A 20480-nucleotide genomic window follows, 5' to 3' on the forward strand; every position below is an offset into this window, starting at 1 on the left:
ATTTATTTCTAAGGAATATCATACAATATATATTTCTTACCCACGTTTTAAAATTATATAGTTCTGTTGCGCATCTTCAATGTGACAAAATAAAACAAATGAAAATATAACAATTTACAACAAAACTTAATTTTGACTACATTTTTTAAAGTTTATATACATTTGTATTACATCATAAAAAAAAACAATCCCAAAAGAATAAAATGGAAAAAACTATTTATTATCATGGCGCCCTAAATTAAAAGGTAACTCTGTGGAGTTTAATTCTGAATAAACAACTTTACATTCATTCTCAAGGTCTAACAAATATGCGGAAGGCATTTCCTTCTCCATTAATGGTAAATTAATATTGTAATATTTCAATATCATATGGGGGAATTCTTTTTTTGACCACATCACCCAGCCTTGCATAAATGTCTCTTTACTAGCTGGTAGATAATGCAACATGCATTTATTGATGCTGATCTTTGTTTGACAACGTTAAATAAACCTAAGCTTTATTTCCAGACAGACGTCAGTTAAAGCATTAACACAGATTAGAGAGTCAGATGTTGATTCAGTAAATCTCTGATGGATTCAGTAAACAATTCTTCAGACCAATTCAAACCAATACAGGCCCATCAATTTCATCATTAAATATCTGGTCCCAAATTAACTAGACCCTGAGTGCGATCTTCTTTTAGGCTAAACACACAGTTACGGATATTTGCACCTCTGTTACCCATTCATGGCATATTGCTTTAAAATTTCATTATCATGGATTTATCTGCAAACATTTTGGCAAACAAATCAGGACATGGCTGAGCTCATCACAGAACTTGATAACATTTGATAAAAAAGACAGTTGAGTTTCAGACAATTTTTTTTATTAGTTACAAGACTGATTATAAGGGAGACCAAATTACAAAATCCTGCATAACAGAAGTGAAACCATAAAATATCAAAACTAAAATCGACTGAGGATGACTCGTTATTTTGATGGCGGTCTTCCAGTGGTCCGTTGAACAGAAGTGGGCGGAGTCATTACATGGCTTCTTTAAATGAGACGATCACCAGGCTCAAAATACATGGAAAGGCTCATGACGTAACCATAACAATGACATTTCTTTAAGACTCATAATAAAAAAAAAGAAAATCTCTCCATTTCTAGTATATTAACAATTACTTGTTAGAACGACCATTCATAATTTGTCAAAACCAACTTCAAGAAACATTTACAGTAAAGCCAAAATTATTTGACATAAGCTAAGCAAAAGACTTTCTATTGCAAAACTTAATGAAACGATGCCACCATGTGGTCACCACGTCTAACTGCATGAAGGACTGAGTGTAGAAGATCATGAAACTGTACACTTCCCCCAAGCTCCTCTATTCCTGCCATCTTCACCTCAGTGCTGATGGATGGCAGAACCAGGAACGATGGGTAGATGGGTAAGAACAGTGCTTGCTAGAGCCGATACAGCAACGAATGGGAGATACAGGCGGGAGAGCTCAATCAAATGGAATCAAAGTTCATTTAGATTGTGATCTCATTCATTCGCTGTCAAATTTTATGGAGTTCACTGAGGTGGAGATGGCACCGCCAACGTAACTGCCACGCTTCTTCTTTGTCTTTTCATGCCGGAAAGATTTGCCCTTGGTAAATTTAAGCACATTGTTGGCTTTCTGGCCCCAGTCTCCGTTGGAGCCCATCTTGAAGTAAATAATCAAGAGTCAAACAAATGAAACAAAGCACTACACATGCACGAGGACAATCTCCTTACAGTAAATAATGGCCTAATATGCATTCACACGGTTAGAATCTCACCTTTGCGTCAAATGAATTGTCTGCCAGTCGGGGGTCCACTTCAATTTCCTCGTCTCTTACTCTACGGAAAGGAGCATTGCTTTCCTTTACAAGCCACACAACCGAGAAACAAACAGAAAATGCATTTAAGCAGAAGTGCATAACCAAACAGTCGTGGCAATATGGAGCTTCCTACAGTGGGAACGGAGAATTTACCTCTGCTAACAGACAGTTTAATAATTAAAAAAAATGTGTTTGACAAAATGTGTGTTTTACCCATTTTAAAACTTGTCCACCAGACAAAAATGTAATTCTATTTGAAGACTTGGTCTAAACTTCTCAAATCATATTAGAGCTGCACAATTAATCAGTAAAAGATTGCGATCTTACTCCTAAATGGCCACGATGCCATGTCCATTATGCCTGTTTCACATGGCAAGCCTCAGAGGAGCGCGAACAGCCCATGTTAACGAATGATGCGTGTCCACTGGTGCAGAGCAGAGCAAGCGTTTTCGGTTCATTAATATGGAAGTTGAGGCTCGTGTAAAGCTGAACTTCTATAGAAATAAAGTGAAAACGCTCGCTCTGCTTCTCGTGAGAAGGGCGACCGTCACGCTTCTGATGTGAACGCTCTCATTCATTGATATGGGCAGTGACAAAACACGTGCTGCTGACGCAAGCCGCGTGAAACGGTTTAAAACTAAGACTTTAGTTAAGCTTTGAAAGTACGATCATCACACTGCAACGTCGTGCTGCCGCTGATCTGCAGAAAGCAGCTGCTATGTGAATGTCATCTTTCCAGGGATCAAGCCCTGGGTGTGTTTGAATATGCACTGAGCCGACATCAACACACACAAAATCACAGGCATTTACCTTCTGTTTGGTTCTGGGAAAGGTCTGAGGTGTGGATGTGGTGACTTTATTCTTGGGTGTTGTTTTGCTCTGTGTGCCTGCGATCAGGAGGAAGAGACAAAAAACAAATGTGAGTGCTTTAAAATGAAGGTTAAACCATTTACAATAAAAACGTACATATCAACAGTTTTACACTGACATTTTAACTGTGTCCTTCCACATCAGTGTCCTAACCAGGCACAAGATGGAGCAAACCTAATGTGCTTGTGCTGTGTATGTTTTTTAGAACATCACATTGTTAGCTTACCAACATGCGAACTCTAAACACCATTGTATTCAATTATGACTTGAGTGTTCTCTTTATGTAAGAGCAGAAAAGCTGTAAAGACATTTTTAATAGGGCTGTCGCTTTAACACGTTCATTTAATTAATTGGTTATGGGGAAAAGTAATGCGTTTAAAGTATTAACGCATTTAACGCACCCGCCCTCCGCAGGTCATCTTAAGCCTGGTTCACACGGCAGGATAATTAGGCCGATTTTAGCCCTGATTCACCCCTTCCGACAATCTTAAGGATGCTCCGATTATCGTAAAATGATCTGATCAGATATTCCTGCCGTGTGTGGTGTGTTAAGACTGCTCTTGTCTGCTCGGAAGGAAGTCGGGACCGCTCCGATCTCAAATCGGGGATATCCAACATGTTGGATTTTTTTTGGCCCGATTTCTCCTCGTGTGTGTCGTCCCCCGGGGACAAACAAGCACGCAGCCTGTGGACTGTGGCGTGTAGCCAATCAGAAAGCGAGGTGACGAGGAAGCAACGGGAAACAAAATCAAAAAAGCCGGCGGCATGGCGCACCAGAAAGTCCGGTGGACGTCGGAGATGGAGGACCAACTGATAACGTTTTTTTTTCTCGGTTAAAAACAAACTATCGCCACTGCATCCTCTTCGTCCGACATGATTGTTTACTCTGAAGTCACGTTTGATCTCGAGGGATTTTGCGAGATTTCCCGTCTGACCTGGGAATGCTCGGGAGTCAAATCGGTTCGTGTGTGATGTGTTGATTTTTCCGAGTGGCTGCGCACCTCACACTGTACGACCAAAACTGTTAGACCCGTGAGTGGGGTCTGTCAGGTTTGGAAAAATCGGCCGACAATTTTTAAATCGTCCCGTGTGAAACAGGCTTTACATTACAAATTCGATTGTGACAAAAATAAAGTCAGAGTTTGTCTCTTATTTAGAGTGTCATTTTAATAATAAATACATTTTGCATTTCACTGTGCCACCATTGTTTTTCTATGTAAATTTACCATTGATGTTTGTCTTTAACTGTTGCACTTACATCTTGCACAGTCAATTTAAAAAGTTTAACTTAAGACAAAGGTCAGTGGAATTGGAAAAATACCTTTTTTTTTTTTTTGAGTGATCGCAAAAATGCGTCTTCTGTGAACGTGCTAAATGGTGCTCACATCTCACACATAAGTGCCATGTTTTTATAACAACATATCAAGTTAGTTTAACTCTAAACTTATACATTATAAAATGTCTCGAGACTTAGCTTTTTTATTTTCAAGTGCTCAGTGGTGCAGGCGAAATTGTTGAAAGTTTAGATTTCTTTTTTGTGCGCTCTGTTAAAGGTAATGAGAACTGGCCTGAGAGCCAGTAACACAAACACACGTTTGCATCAGATATATCGAGCGCTGATAATACCGTTTGTAGCTGAAGGGACCGGAGTCTTGGTTTCCTCTTCCTCGGACGAGTCCTCAGAAGAGCTGCTGGCTTTGGCTTTAGCAGCCTGTGCTTTTTTAGCGGGTGGAGTTTTGACAGCCGGTGTTTTAGACGGCTCCTCTTCGTCAGAACTGCTGTCATCCGAGGATGAAGACTCTGCTTTCTTATTGACCGGCGTCTTCGCTGCAGAGGTGGGGGTTTGTTTCGCAGCCTTCCCATTGGTGACTGCAGGCTTGGCGGGAGTCTTCTTCACTTCCGTCTCAGAGTCGGAGCTGTCGGATGAATCTGAGCTACTGCTCTCGGCTTTCTTCACAGCTGGCTTCACCACTGGCTTCGCGACTGGTTTAGCTGCTGCTGCTTTGGGCGTAGTTTTCACAGTAGCCTTTACTTTCTTCTCGTCTTCGCTGGAACTGTCGTCTTCACTGCTGCTGGACTTGGCTGTGGTCTTACTGGCTGGAGCCGGTGGTTTAGCAGCAGAGGCAGGGCTCTTAGCAGTAGCAGGGCTCTTAGCAGTAGCAGCCGCTGCTGGTTTCGGGGTCTCGTCCTCTGAATCAGAGCTGTCAGTCTCAGAGTCAGAACTGCTCTCGGCTGCTTTAGGTGCAGGTTTCGCTGGGGTAGCCGGTTTGGATACCGGTGTGGTGCCGGCTTTCTTCTGTGGTTCCTCGTCTGATGAGCTGTCTGAATCTGAACTGCTTTCAGCGGGTTTAGCTGCAGGGGTAGATTTGGCTGAGGTAGCCACAGGTTTAGGTTTGGATACAGGTGTGGCGGCGGCTTTCTTTTGAGGTTCCTCTTCATCTGAAGAGCTGTCCGAGTCGGAGCTGCTCTCCGCTGGTTTATTGGTTGGTTTTGCAGGTTTGGATACCGGTGTGGCGGCAGGTTTCTTCTGAGCGCTCAAAGGCTTGGACGTGGCTGCTGGTTTAGCTGGTGCCTCATCTTCAGAGCTGTCCGAATCTGTGGGAGGTAAAACAGATCTATAAGCTAATATAATCTTGAACATGGTATTACTCCATTTCTCTGGATCCCTTTACTTATACTTGCATCATTACAAACCTGCATGAACAACTATGATGAAACAAATGTTAGTTGATCTATTCCAAATAATGCCAAAAAAATTCAAAACACGCAGTTGAGATTTCCTATAAATTAACACGAGTTCTGCATGCAAGAAAAAAGTGGCTAGATATAATGTATCCAATTTTAGTATATGGAGCTGTACGATAGCTTACATTTTTGCGATGATATAAGCAATAACAAGAGTTATTATATAGTATATATTGCTTTACATCAGTCTACTGTATGCAGGGTATGTACAGATACTGTCAGATGACATTCCAGGATTTTCAAGGACTTTAAGCACTGCTTTTTTTTTCATGCACTAAAATGCATGTTTGGACTTTTTTAACTGAAAGCAACTTGCACTAATATATCTTAAAATATGTGCCATTGTTTTGTCTCAAGATGCACATCAGTAATGTTTTTTATTCTAAGGAACGCTTATAAAAGCTACTTAAATGTCCTAATTGAACTAAGACCTAGTCCTGGCTTAATCTAAGCCCTGTATGCAATGACTGTGCAGAGTAATGGTATGGGAACATTAACAAAGCCCTAGAATTTTCAATGAATAATGGCAAAATGGGCATTAACTTCCTATACCGGTCTTTTTTTTTTAATAAGATGTGATAAAAGAAAACAAAGGGCTTTACTTGTAAAAATGTAAAGCATTTCTTTGTAAATAATTACAAAGTAATTACATTTCAATCTAAGGATTTGCTTGCCCAAATTCTTTTAGATTTTCAGTTTTTTACTCAAATTAGATATAAGGTATCCAAAATACAACTTAATATATATATATATATATATATATATATATATATATATATATATATATTAAAACTATTATTGTTCAATAAATAATCATTTATATTATAATGTTGACGTACTTGGTATTGAGAAACGGTCTGATGGGGGTTTATCAAAGACTTCAGTGCAGGTTATATAGTTGCGCCAGTAGGTGGCGACAAGGGACAGACTTTAAGAGCAAGTTAGTAGACCATTCATTAAAAAAAAATGCTGATTCATTCTGGAACGAAGCAAGGTTGTAAACAAAGAAATTATTATTTTAACTTTGAATGACACCTTAAGGCGCAACCGACAAGCAAAACGGGGTGAAGCTGAATCTGACACTTCACAAAGAGATCAATTCATTGACCAGTGCCATCCCAATCATGGGAAATCCCCTTAACCATTGAAAGGACATTATGACAAAGATCTTTTTTTAAATAGATTTTTCTTGACCTGAAGAAAGAAAGATGTATCATATACCTGGAAAATGAGCAACATCACACTCATAGCCAAATGAAATGGCTCAATATATCTATATCAGACAGGCTGCAGCGTTAATTTTGTGTGAAAAGATTATATTATATTTGTTTTGTTTTTTTACTAATTTTATAATTCAAGCACTTTAAGTACCTCTTCATAAATATGGCTTTTTTCAAGGGTTTTGCAGGACTTCCTTTATAAAATAACAAAGCACTTGAGATTTGCAATATAGTACATAATGTGAGTGCACTATGTTTCCAAGTAATTTTGGATATAATATAACTGGATATAATGACGACAACTGACCTGAACTTGAGGAATCATCTTTCTTAGCAGTCGTCTTTTGAGGTGCAGCTTTAGCAGGGGTCGCCTTTGGAGTAGCAGCTTTTACAGGAGTTTTCTTTTGAAGAGCAGCTTTAGCAGGAGTTGTCTTTGGAGTTGCAGATTTAGCAGGAGTTGCCTTGGCAGGAGTAGGCTTTGTGGCCGGCTCGTCTTCCTCAGACTCTGAACTGGATGATGAAGATTCTTTTGCAGCAGGCGTGACTTTAGCTGGCGTTTTCTTGGCTGGCGCAGGTTTAACTGGGACAACTTTAGCTGCTGGTTTCTTGGCCTCTTCATCGTCGGAGTCTTCAGAGCTAGAGGATTCATCTGCAGCTGGAGTGACTTTAGCAGGTACGGCTTTACCTTGCCTGACTTTAGCAGGTGTAGATTTAGCAGATGCAGCTTTTGCAGGTGTGACTTTGACAGCTGGCTTTGCTGCTTCGTCCTCTGAGCTTGAAGAATCTGAACTTGAAGAATCCTTTTTCTGAGCAGGAGCAACCTTTGTAGGAGGCTTCTTAAGTGGGGCTGCTTTCACGGGCACAGCTTTGACCACTGGCTTCTTTGCTTCATCCTCTGAGCTTGAATCTGAGAAAAAGAAAGTTCATTAGCACTCAAGTGACACAGAGGGGAAAAAACAAACCCCCAAAAGTGACTTAGTGGCAATAATCTGCAGAGAGTGACGTACCAGAGCTGTCAGAACTGGAGTCCTTCTTAGCAGTAGCTTTGGGAGTCACAGTCTTAACTGCGGCTGCTTGGAAAAAGGATGGGAAAAAGACATTATATTTTGTTTGAAGAAATTACACCTATACCACAGATGCAAATTAGCCTGTGCTCCCTATGTACAATGCATCCACTTTTTGTTTTTATGTGCTGAAATCATGCTTTTTGATCTGTCGTTTTAGGATTAACAGGGTTCCTACACATTTTCAGACTCAAATTTCAAGACCTCATGTCAAACGATTTTTCAGACCATATCTAACAAATGGTTCACACAGCATTATTTTCGGTAAATAGTAGTCATCTGTAAATATTTTAATTTTCTCTGTTTTTCATTGGTTTTCTCAAAGTGATAACATGCGCTTGCATGATGAAAAGAAACATATCGGCCGATACCGATATGGTGGCCTATAAATCGTGCATCCCTAATTTTCTGTATTCAAAATATAATTTATAGCTGATTCATGAAAGCACACAAGTTGAATTCTTTATTAATGCGTCACGTTGCTTATAAACCATGCAAGGCCCAAATCCTTGGAGGTTATCTTTACTTAGATTATCAATAATGCAAAAATTATAACAGCCTTGAGCAAAAATCAGTGTAATGCATGGCCTCTCATAACTTATTGCTGTAGTAAATTCTACAGGACACTAGGGCTGTGCAATAGCTTGTTTGCATATGACGTCACCTCACTGCGTTGCCATGGCGCGAAATGCAGATGGAGGGCAGGAAGTGATTTGCTACATTTAGAACCACTATAACAAACTCAAAATGCCTATGTTTTGCGTCGTTTATGGTTGCTCAAATCGATGAAACCACGAGGAGTTTTTATCGAGTACCAAAAGTTGTTGTTCATAAGGGGGAAAAAGGCAAGAAATTGACCGAAAAACGGGGAAAAAATGGCTTGCAAACCTACGTCGGAAAATGCGTGTGTGTGCAGTGATCACTTTGTCAAAGGTGAATTAACTTATGTGGCTATGTTTGTGTAACGTACCAGTTTCTGAACTTTGTAAAGTCAAAGTAATTGTTTCTTCTTTTCTTTGAGTTTGTAAGCTACCCCTGTAACTGAAGACAAACTCGTAACGTTACAGGCAAAATCTTTCAATTCAGTTGAAAAATCGCTCCTCTTCATAACGTAAGGATCACGTCCAACATATGTTTCGATTTTTTTGTTGTATATTTCTCTTGTAATAGCGTCAAAAGTAGTCCAGTACGGACTTTCCGCCATCTCGTCCATTCCGCTCTTCACTTCCTGCCCTCCATCTGAATTTCGCGCGTCATCACAATCACGTGACTGCAAACCACCTATTAATCAAAAGCGAGTTTTGATTTCGGCTTCCAATGACTTTGAAACTGACTTTTTCCTCCTTAAAAGCGTGCAAATCAGTAAAATCATGTAACATGATATTCGTAAAATGGGACGTGCTTTATATTAAAAAGAGTTATTAAAAGCATGTGTCAAAATGCCCGGCTTTGCGAGTATTTACGTAAACCCAGTCAATGTCTTAAGTGAACGTAAACAGTTGTATATCCGGTGTGTAACAATTTTATGTTGGATCCGTGCATTCGGTCTTAAAGTTACAGCAGCCTAATATACTTGCTGATAACGTATTAATTTCTGTAGCAGGCTGTTAGCTGAATACTAAGCACTGTTTGTTATTTTTTTTATCTTGGTTTTCTATTGTATTTTTCCTATTGTTTGTAATTTGCTTTTTTGGTTTTATTGCATTACTGACGGTTTACTTATTTTCAATAATTTGAGGACCTTTTTTTTTTTACCTACATTAGTTTGCCTAGTATTGTGCTGTGGTATTGAAATTGGTATTGAGAACTGTGGAAATAATAGTGATTATGATTTTTGGCTTAATCGAGCAGCCCTACAGGACACCTCAAACTCTTACCGGGGGCTTTGACTGGAGCACGAGTTGTCAGTGCTGCAGGGGGCGGGACGGCACTGAATTGTCCTGTGAATAGAGATGCTTAATTTCACATGGGTGTCCTCTTTTTCAGAAAATAATTTTTGCCTCATAAAAGGTGCACTAAGGTTTTTTTAACAAATGTTCAAATGAAGTATGTTCATGACAGACTCTAGTCATATACTGTCCTGAAAAGCAGTTTAATGTTATATTGAGATCACATGATCTGGTGAATGCTGCACCCATGGTGAAGGTTTCAGTGTAAAGTCCAAGATCACTGTAATATTGGTAATATAAGCCAGAAAAAAACCCTTTTTAGTGCACCTTTAAGACAGATGTAAAAGAAAAGCAGTAATACCAGTCTTGGCTTTCTTAGTAGGAGGGGCATCTTCCTCATCTGAGGATGACTCCTCACTGCTGGACTCTGCAGGGGCCGCAGGTTTGGCTGGAGGGGTCTTGACCGGGACTGCTGCTTTTACTGCTTTCTGTGATAGTGAAAGGAATATATCAATCTCAAATCATCAACAAAAACAAAAAACAAAACAAAAATTGCATATAAATGTGGAACTGAAATTTGTGAAAGTTTCTTTCGCATTAGCATCTAAAGTACATTACTCATGGTTTATAAGACTAGTTTATTCTTTTTATCTTAAATAAAATTCCCTAACGTGAATATTTAACCTCAGACAAACTGCTATTTAAATACAAAGTCCCAGGTATGTAAGCCAAAATAAAAAGGAACTGTTCCAATCTCATTTGATTACATTTTAAAGTAGGGGTGTGCGATATAACGATTTTTGATCGTGGACAATTAAAAGTCTCCACAATCTGCTTTTGAAGAAATATCGTAGCATCACTACAGTGCATTCTATCAGTTGCAGTTCTGGCGCCTCCGTCTCAACATACTGTACAACGCGACGTACACTCACATCACGTGTTAACACAGAGGTAGAGTTACACTCACGGGACACTGCAATTCACTGAAGTTCATTATTTGCATATGCTTTAAAGTCTTGCCGGTTAAACATTTCATCCGCGTGCTGATGCGCTGTTCTAACATGAGCTTTCATGAGCGCTTACACCCGAAGCGCACAGGCACTAGAAGCCTGCAAACAGCGCCTGGTTACTAAGTAACTAAGTTATCTTTCGAGTCTTATTGCGCTAATACTGTCAAATACACACATGGTTTACATTAACAGTCATTTGAGAGAAAATCGAGTGTGTGCTGTCATATGCATGTATATTAGATGCGTGCAGGTCTTAAAGAGACAGTAGCTTAATGGTAAACATGCTGCCACTTGTCCTTAAAGGGAGAGTTCACCCAAATATGAAAATTATGTCCTTATTTACTCACTCTAATGTTGTTCAAAACCTGTATTAATTTCTTTCTTGTGCTGAACACAAAAGATGATATTTTGAAGAATGTGGCTAACCAAACAGCTGCTCCCCATTGACTTACATAGCAGGAAAACATGGGGGCCAGCAACTGTTTGGTTACCTACATTCTTCTTATTATTCTTATTCTTATTCTTTTTATTTCCAACAGAAGAAAGAAACTTAATTGGGTTTTAAACAACTTGAGAGGGTAAATGACGGCAATCTTTATTTTTGGGTGAACTATCCCTTTAATGTTAATAAAACAAAACAAAAAACAGAAAATCACTCACTGCTCTTAAAGGTTGTATCAGCGATTTCAGGCCCAAACATAAATGATCACATTCATCTAATCTTTCCTAACGATCCGCTAGCTGCCCGCCCCATAAGCATGCCGTCAAAAAAACGCGTCTCTGTAGGCAGCCTAGGCTCTGAGATCTGCACACAAAAACAGTTGGTTTCACCAACCACTCAAAACCAAAATAAATAGTGTTCCAACCAATCACCGACAGGGGGTGGGTGTTGTGAGGTTTTCGCGTGCAGCCGTCATAGGCAGCCGTGCACGAGCGCAAACCACCCCTGTCGGTGATTGGTTGGAACACTATTTATTTTGGTTTTGAGTGGTGGTGAAACCAACTGTTTCTGTGTGCAGATCTCAGAGCGGATCGTTAGGAAAGATTAGATGAATGTGATCATTTATGTTTGGGCCTGAAATCGCTGATACAACCTTTAACTGAGAACTTTAATGGTAGCTTTAATAAGAATCAATGTATAATTTATATAGTGAAGTCTATGTAGTGTTTTATTTTTATATTTGTTCATTTCTTTCTTAAATGTTACTGTTAAATACACCTACTGTAGCTGAAAAAATAAAGCACTGTTTATTTTATTTGTAGATTGTGTTGTGTATTTAATGTGTATCTTTGTTCTTATCTTTTAATAGCAAAAGAAATAATGACAATGTGTCTGGCCTAAATGGCATTTGGCCTAAATGTCTGCCATTCTTTTTTATTTTATATTTTGTTTCCTTGTGTGGCTGCTTTTAAAATAGAGACATTAGTTTGGCTGTAATGCTCAGTCACTTGCAAAACAGTAAAACCATCATGAAAAAGAATCATGATTAAATCATGAATCATGATTTTCCTGAAAATAATCATGATGTGATACTTTTGCCATACCATAAATTTAATATGATCTGGTACTATACGGTTATCCGGACCACACCTATTTCTCACGTGGTCACGTGTGGTCCGGATAACCCGGATAAATTATTTACGTGTGGTGTGGTCCAGATAACCGTATAGTATCTATGATCTAAAATTTTACTTAGTAATAATAAGTAATTAAAACATTTTGGGAAACAGAAAACATGGAATTTTGGGTAAAAACAAAACAAAAAAAAGACTGAATTCTGATGCATGATTCTGTTGCATGTTAGTATGTTAAAAGACCTTAGCTGGAGCCTCGTCCTCAGATTCACTGGAGCTGTCCTCACTGCTGCTGCTGTCCTGCTTCTTCTGTGCTGCAGTGACAGGAGTGGACGCCGATGTAGGGGTTCCTGCCACAGCCTTGGCCCCTGGAGAACACAGATCATCACTTTAAACATGCAACTGACTGAGTAAAGCTAGTAATACACGAGTGTAGTAGTGATTGAGAATATGAACTCGTGCTTCACCTCACCTTTAGCTGGAGTTTTGGCGGGCTCCTCATCAGAGTCGGACTCTTCACTGCTGGAACTGGTGTCTTTCTTTCTGGCTGCTGCCGCTGGCTGAACAACAGGTTTCACAGCTGCAGGTTTCTGCACGACAATTCAACACGCCGAGATTCAGGAAGAGGCATTCTAGCTGAGAAATCCCACACGCTCATGTAAACAACATCAACTTCCTGACCTTTGCTGCTGTTTTAGCCGGAGCTTCATCCTCAGAGTCACTGGAGTCTTCAGAGCTGCTCTCTTTAGCGGCTACAGCTGCTGGCTTCTGTGGAGCAGGAGCTTTCACTGGAAACACACAGTACTTCATATCAGTGTACAACGTAGTGTTGAAAAACAACCAAGAAATTAACACTTTTATTCAACAAGGACATATTAAATTGATCGAAAGTGTCAGTCAAGACATTTATAATGTTACAAATATTTCAATTTCAAATAAATGATGTTCTTTCTATTCATAAAATAATCTTTAAATATGATTCTCTCTCTCTCTCTCACAAAAACTATTAAGCCTCATAACTGTTATTACATTTACATGTTATTTTGGCACCAAAACAACGGATAATTATTTCTGAAGATCATGTGACACTGAAGCAGTAATGATGCTGAAAATTCAGCTTTGCATCAAAGGAATAAATTTAATTAATAGAATAGAAAACAGTTATTTTAAATTGTAACAATATTTAACTCACAATATTACTGTGTTTTTACTGTTTTTGATACAGTATATGCAGCCTTTTGTGAGGCTAAGAGACAAAAACAGAGTACAATTTGAAATCAAGAATTAAAAAATACTGGAACCCACATTATGTTCATGAAGTTTTTCTTGAGACAGAACACTGTGTTAGCTGTTTTTCTCTCTGGCAGCCGCAAGACCAGCCGAACGCTGCGAGTGTGTGCTAGACATCAGGAATGGTGAGAGAACACTGTGCTTGGTATGTTTTTCATTTTCAAACCAAACTTGAGTCTTCAGCAGACAAAGTTTAAATCCCGTCTGGCTACTAGTACGTTTCCCATAATGTTCACTCATCAGGTCAGAGTAGGCGGAGAGTAGGCATCTTTTGTGGCTTTTCGAACACGAGCGTTTACACCACGAAACCAATCCAGTCGAATGAGTGTTCGATTACCTCTGGAAGTGGTCGAAAGTGGAAAAGCTCAAGACATTTTAGACCCAGGGTTGGGTATCGAGAACCGGTTCCATTTTAGAACCAATAACAAATTTCCAAAAACCAGGGATTCGATAAGGCGCACGGCCACACGCATTCAGATTCCGCTTTATCGATTCCAGGTCATGTGACAAAAACCAACCAACCTTTCCGTACCAACATCGAAAGCTCGGCCGAACATCTGATCATAACTGTACAGGGTGGGTTTTTATTGACCATCTCTAAAAAATATCTCTAGTAGTAAAGCTAATGCAAGGTCTAGAAATCAATTAATACTTTGCTGATACTTCCTCGTCAACACAGAAGGCACAGTTCATGGTTGCATAGCAACGACAGCCGCCATGGGAGCGCAAGCGCTTTGGAAAGCAGGAGACAGCGGCGCGGCCGGGCTTCCCGCGCGTTTTTAGGCGTGATATGTGAACGGCCGGTGCCGGTAAATATAGCTGTATTGATCTGCCAGGACCTGCTCCCACAATGATCAGATTTCATTACGCACATGCACTGTACGTCACATTCACCATGACTGACCACAGCAAGCGTTCAAAAGTTTGGTTATGTTTTTCAAAAAAAGACGAGAATATAGCAAAATGCAACAAGTACATTTCATCCAAGGGAGGAAGCACATAAAATATGATGAAGCATTTGCTTCAACACTGCATTCATTTAAAGGAATGAAAACATGTTTGAGTCGATGTCTCCCAGCCGTAACGACGCACCAGATATATCTAAAATTAGCAACAGCAGCATCTCTCACTCAGGTAAAAGCACACAGACGAGCCAACTGCATAATTCAAGATAAACTGAGAATCTATTTGGTTTAAAATCATTTTTGTTGTTTAAAATGGAGATCACGATTACATCTACACAGAATAACATGTTCCAGTCTATTTAAAACAATAAAAAATGTATTCATTATTTAAAACACTTCTAAACTAATTCAGTGTCTCATTAACCTGTTTAATGAGTGGATGATTCACCATTTTTGAATTAATCTCGAGTTTTCTTGAATAAATGATTCAATGAAAAAAAAATGTAACAGTGGATTTTTGCTACCTACTGGAGTAATATTGTAATCAACAATCTTTATTTGAAGAGACTCATTTCACTTCAGCCATTTTATTGGTTATTGCTTAAAATTAGCAAGAATAAAAGGTAGAAATATTAATTCTTCAAGAATATGCCCTTTGTTTTGTTTTTAAATACTGGAATCAGAAACAAGAACCGGATTCGATAAGCAGAATCGCTCAAATTGAAGAGATACCCAACCCTACTACTGTAGACCCCTTTTACACTTGTATTTAGCATCCTCCACTTGTGATCCGATCGACCAAAACGCATCTCGATACCAGGTGTAAACAGGGCCATTAAGTGGAATCCTAATAAGAAACTTGTTAAGTCCCTATGAGAAAGATAAAGTGACAGCTATGTACCTTGTACTGCTTTCTTGGCAGGTGCTGCAGCTTCCTCTTCACTGCTGGAGTCTTCACTGCTTGAACTCTCTGCATCTTTCTTTGCTTTCTTGGCTGACGGGCCATTGACAGTCGCAGGGCCACTGGTGACCGCTTTACGCTTTTTGGTTTCTGGGGACCTTGAGGAAAGAAGTTGTAGTGATTACAACCCAACAGTGGAAAAGACAGCAAAACTACCGGCATGAGCAAGAGTGAGCTACAGTTGCCATACAAACAATTCAAGATAGCTTATACATACTTCACCCAGAAATTGAAGATGTCCAGGAGACTGTCGTCATTTTGGTCCTGGGGTTTCTGATGAGAGGAAACGGATAAGATTGCAAGTTATAAAACTTAAATACCCAAATGCTATATGCATGTATGTATAAATGTAAAGTAGTAGAAACTCAAAATTTGAGGAGTGATCAGCAGCAGCAGAGACACTCTAAAACTAAAAGATATTAAGACTTCTGTGGCTATATAAAACATTTGTAAGAATAATTAATGCAGCATGTCAATTTTGCATTCTTGTCAACTGTTATGTTGTATGAATGTATTAGGCCTACTCTTAATATAAATGTATTACTTAGCTATCCCAGGCTTTATATGTTTTACTGTAAGGTCTGTAAAATGTTATACATTTATAGTTTGACTCCAACATTGTCCAACACTGAACCTGTTGCAAATGTATATCTAAGGAGAATACTGATGAATATAATTACTTCTGGACTAAGATAAAAAATGTAAACGTAAAAAAACGGCTGTAATGGCACAGGTCGAAATAATAAAGCAACCGGCAGAAATTAAATGTATTAAAGCACATCCTATAAAGCGGCTCGTAAACACGTGTTCGGCACAAACTGCGTGTCAGTTCCACGCGCGTACAGAACTACGCGCCCCGATCGACACATCACAGGACCACTGCCTCCGCGCGCACGAGGGCTTCTAATAAACACGTGAAAGGCTCTTACCACTTTAGACTGCTTTATAAACTCTTTCGCAGCTTTGGCGAACTTATTCTCCACGAGGAAAGAGTACACATGCTGGTAGAGATCGCTGGGCACCTTGCCGTCTTGCGCCATCTTCGCTGCACTCATGTGGAGGAGGAGCGCGATTGGCTATTTCAACGTCACGTGGAGCCGATGAAAATGGCGCACGATGAGTGCGTCATACTAAATGTACGATTATAACATTTTCGACTTTTAGATAGGACTTGCTGAATTCTTCTTTCATGAATTCAGGTTTTTGAAATCCCACAACCTCCTCCTCCTTTACTCAACTTAAAATGCTTGCTTCCATCCTTCTGTACCCTCTCAAATGAAAAAGCGATTATAGTTGACATTTTTTTCAATGAGTTAAGTGCCTTGTAACTTATCACCCCTTGTGTACACTATTATTTTATTTTATTATATAATTTTTAATTATTTAAATGTCTTTTCATTTGTTTTTAGAAATTCTACCACTGTCATAGGTTATGCTGTTATTTCGTATGATTGTGTCTGCCTTTTGTAGTTTTGTTGTTTGTTATTTGTTAATATTTTTAACTTGATGTCTGTTTTATTTACAAATATTAAGTATAAGTTCGTTTATACTTTATACCACGCACATTTGTGAATTTGTCAAATAAATGGGTAGTAGTGCACACATTAATAATTAGCACCAGGCCTATTAATTTGTAGTTGTTTGTGTGTGGGTTGTGAAAAGCTTAAAAACCGCGATTCATGGATTATAGTGCTTGCACGTGTTAAAGGGATACTCCACTTTTTTCGGAAATATGCTCATTTTACATCTCCCCCAGAGTTAAACAGATGAGTTTTACCGTTTTAGAATCCATTCAGCCGAACTCCGGGTCTGACGGTACCACTTTTAGCATAGCTTAGCACAGATCATTGATTCTGATTAGTCCAGTAGCATTTCTTTCAAAATGACCAAAGAGTTTCAATATTTTTCCTATTTAAAACTTGACTCTTCTGTAGTTAAACCGTGTACTAAGATCGACGGAAAATGAAAAGTTGCGATTTTCTAAGCCTATATGACTAGGAACTACTCTCATTCCAGCGTAATAATCAAGGAACTGTGCGGCTGTACCATGAGTGCAGCAGGCGTAGTGATATGACGCAGCGCCTGAAAATAGGTCTAATAGGTTAGACAAACTTAGTCCCGGTCACGTTGGAAGAAGTTACCGAGCTGGGGACTATTTTCAGGCGCTGCGTCATATCATTACGCCTGCTGCACCCATGGTACAGCCACACAGTTCCTTGATTATTACGCTGGAATGAGAGTAGTTCCTAGCCATATAGGCTTAGAAAATCGCAACTTTTCATTTTCCGTCGATCTTAGTACACGGTTTAACTACAGAAGAGTCAAGTTTTAAATAGGAAAAATATTGAAACTCTTTGGTCATTTTGAAAGAAATGCTACTGGACTAATCAGAATCAATGATCTGTGCTAAGCTATGCTAAAAGTGGTACCGTCAGACCCGGAGTTCGGCTGAATGGATTCTAAAACGGTAAAACTCATCTGTTTAACTCTGGGGGAGATGTAAAATGAGCATATTTCCGAAAAAAGTGGAGTATCCCTTTAATTATTTTGATATCTAGTCTGTAAACCTATTTTCTGATTCACACTCCGGATCAGAAGGTGGCGGAAATGCACCAATAAGCTGGATGCCAACCGACGTAAAATAGCAAGAAGAAGAAGAAGAAGAAGAAGAAAGCATAATCCTCCGATGCTGTAGGTGGCGCACTGCATCAACCTCCACATGTGTTTCCACAGTATCCTTGAAGAAGACACACATGAACTTCAGAGCAGGCTCTGTGTGACAGATTTCCACTGAGAGACATTTGTCTTTGAGATAACAGCACCGGGAGATGCCGCGTTATGAGCTGTCCGTGATCCTGAAGGCGATGCAGAGGCCGGAGACCGCGGCGGTGTTGCGGCGCACGGTGGAGACGCTGTTCGAGCGCGGCGCGGTGGTGCGGGGTCTGGAGAACCTCGGGGAACGCAGGCTGCCCTACAACATCTCCAAACACAACTGTCTCCACACGCACGGAGGATACTTCTCCGTGGACTTCCACGCCTCGCCGAAGATCCTCAGCGGGCTGTTAGATCACCTCGAACGAGACATTGACGTGCTGCGTCCGACTGTTGTAAATAAAGACGTCGAGGTTTCCAAGGCGCAGTGCTGTGGCCTACAGAACGAGAAAGCAAAGAGTACATCCCGTTAAATGTGAGAATTTCATGTTTTCCTCATCTGTTTTTACTCCAAAGATTGGGATAGCTTAATTGGTTCAGATATGGAAATAATATAAAACTAGGAATAGATTGTTCAAAATTAAATAGTATTTGAACCTGTGTGGACTTGAGGAGAGTTGAGTTCATTGCTACAAATCAAAAGTTTAAACGCAAGTTGCCATAGTCTTTTCTACCCTGTTATCTGAAGCGGAACAAACAAGCGAAAACAGGGCGGGACTTGATTTTGTCCTTTGGGGATTGATTGGATGGCTGTGGTTTGCTATTGGTCGATCTTATGTGAGTGACAGTTTGTCCCGCCCTCGCGCCGGTAAACACGTCATCAGAGATGCTGCATCCGAAATTGCATACTAAGTAGGTACTTATTTTGAATTACTTCAAGGCTTCACTAAAAGTACATTTTATATAGTAGTATGAATGTAATCCGGACTCACTACATTCGCCATGTCATTATCACATGACCTACCAGCCTCAGTTGCATTGCTTCACCTCCATTCACAAATCCTCTCCCGTGGCCTCATGTGATAGTAAAGTGTCCATTGTATGCACATTTCAGAATTTTGCTGGAAGTAGTAGGTCATCCAGGTACTTTTTGCCTATACTCAACATGAGTACTGTGAATTCAGACATGCTACTTTTGTCACAAACTGTTTTCACCAATTAATATATGTGACCCTGGATCACAAAACCAGTCACAAGTCGCACGGGTATAATTGTGGCAGTAGCCAACAATACATTGCATGAGTCAAAATGATCGATTTTTCTTTTATGCCAAAAAATCATTAGGATATTAAGTAAAGATCATGTTCCGTGAAGATATTTTGTAAATTTCCTACCGTAAATATATAAAACATTTACTTTTGTGAGTGAATGCAGCATAATTGCGAAGATAAACGGACAACTTTAAAGGAGATTTTCTCAATGTTTAGATTTCTTTTGCACCCTCAGATTCCAGATTTCAGATGATGTACAAATCTCAATCAAAAAAAAAAAAGACCCATGTGACTGATTTTGTGGTCAGGGGTCACATTTTAGGGAATTATGCAATTTCGGATGCAGCCGTGGGAGGCTGCAAGTGGGAGGCGAAGTTTGATCACAAGGTCACATTTATAATAAATACTGCAATGCAATATTCCATGAAAAACAAGAATTGTTCATTTTGATTTATAATTGCAAAAATGCTAAAGAAAAATTAAGTTAGTGTTGGAAAAAAAAGGTCAAGCGTAGTTTCTTTTCAGGTTCCACTTGGATTGATCTGCAATGAAATCTGTGCCAAAGTGTTTTTGGGTTCACAGTCACACTTCTGCTGTAGTGTCTCTGTCATTTTTTTCTGTCATCATATGTTCCACAAGTGAATTCCTGTCGTTTCCCCCTAGGACTGTGAAGATCACCTCATCTGCTGGATTATGTGAACGGACAAGACGAGCTAGTAAAAGCCAGCGGCCTTTTTATGGCTTTGGAGCGGTGCATTTACTTCAGCTAATGATGTGATGTGTATTTCTGCAAAGAACTCTGTACATATGATCTCTTTGCAGGATCAATATTGTTTTTGGAGTATTTAATTTTAGTATGACAGAATCTGCTTTAATAATTACATGCTCAGAAATAAATGATACAAAATTCTTTATTTCAGTCTATAGCAGTCATTCTCTTCCACTAAAGGGACACACATAAAGAACTACATTTAAGTGGAGTAGAGGAAAGCTATAGAGTAAATGATTTATCCCCAGGACACAGTCATGTGAGAAGTGCTGTAGAGTTTGTTGTGCGAGCCGCAAAACAATCCACTCTACTTTTCCTTGTAGAGAATGTATAAAAAAAAGAAAAAGGTCAGCAGAGAAAAGATACAAAAAACACACCAGTTAATGCATACACAAGTTTTTAATCGATTC

At 39.4% G+C, this 20480-nt stretch overlaps 2 protein-coding genes across 5 annotated transcripts; one reads left to right on the forward strand and one right to left on the reverse strand.

Moving 5' to 3' along the window:
• Positions 1-849: 849 nt before the first annotated feature.
• nolc1 (nucleolar and coiled-body phosphoprotein 1) lies at positions 850-16476 on the reverse strand. 4 transcript variants are annotated; one of them, XM_084391649.1, is made up of 14 exons: positions 16308-16476; positions 15596-15651; positions 15319-15476; positions 12904-13010; positions 12695-12812; positions 12466-12590; positions 9999-10125; positions 9626-9688; positions 7692-7754; positions 6992-7591; positions 4346-5314; positions 2660-2736; positions 1808-1868; positions 850-1692 (listed from the first exon to the last, which is right to left on the reverse strand). In XM_084391649.1, exons 1-13 carry the CDS (start codon positions 16431-16433, stop codon positions 1848-1850), a joined length of 2610 nt encoding a protein of 869 aa, XP_084247775.1. In that variant the 5' UTR covers positions 16434-16476; the 3' UTR covers positions 850-1692; positions 1808-1847. The 4 variants fall into 4 exon arrangements, with proteins under 4 accessions (XP_084247775.1, XP_084247774.1, XP_084247773.1 ...); XM_084391648.1 differs by having other exon boundaries at positions 7692-7757; XM_084391647.1 differs by having other exon boundaries at positions 1808-1891; positions 16308-16472.
• A 1612-nt stretch (positions 16477-18088) lies between these two features.
• Positions 18089-20215, forward strand: mrps6 (mitochondrial ribosomal protein S6). Its single transcript, XM_084391754.1, has 2 exons — positions 18089-18565; positions 19965-20215. Exon 1 carries the CDS (start codon positions 18207-18209, stop codon positions 18561-18563), a length of 357 nt encoding a protein of 118 aa, XP_084247880.1. The 5' UTR covers positions 18089-18206; the 3' UTR covers positions 18564-18565; positions 19965-20215.
• Positions 20216-20480: the final 265 nt, after the last annotated feature.

The sequence above is a fragment of the Rutilus rutilus genome, assembly GCF_951802725.1.
Source record: "Rutilus rutilus genome assembly, chromosome: 20".
Lineage (NCBI taxonomy): Eukaryota > Metazoa > Chordata > Actinopteri > Cypriniformes > Leuciscidae > Rutilus > Rutilus rutilus.

Excerpts from the sequence above, each read along its gene's own strand:
- nolc1 (XM_084391646.1), bottom strand. The coding sequence starts at position 16,433 with ATGAGTGCAGCGAAGATGGCGCAAGACGGCAAGGTGCCCAGCGATCTC. Across the intron at positions 12,813-12,903 it reads CGGCTAAAACAGCAGCAAAG|AAACCTGCAGCTGTGAAACC; the intron begins GTCAGGAAGTTG and ends ATTGTCGTGCAG. Across the intron at positions 9,689-9,998 it reads TACTAAGAAAGCCAAGACTG|GACAATTCAGTGCCGTCCCG; the intron begins GTATTACTGCTT and ends CTCTATTCACAG.
- mrps6 (XM_084391754.1), top strand. The coding sequence starts at position 18,207 with ATGCCGCGTTATGAGCTGTCCGTGATCCTGAAGGCGATGCAGAGGCCG.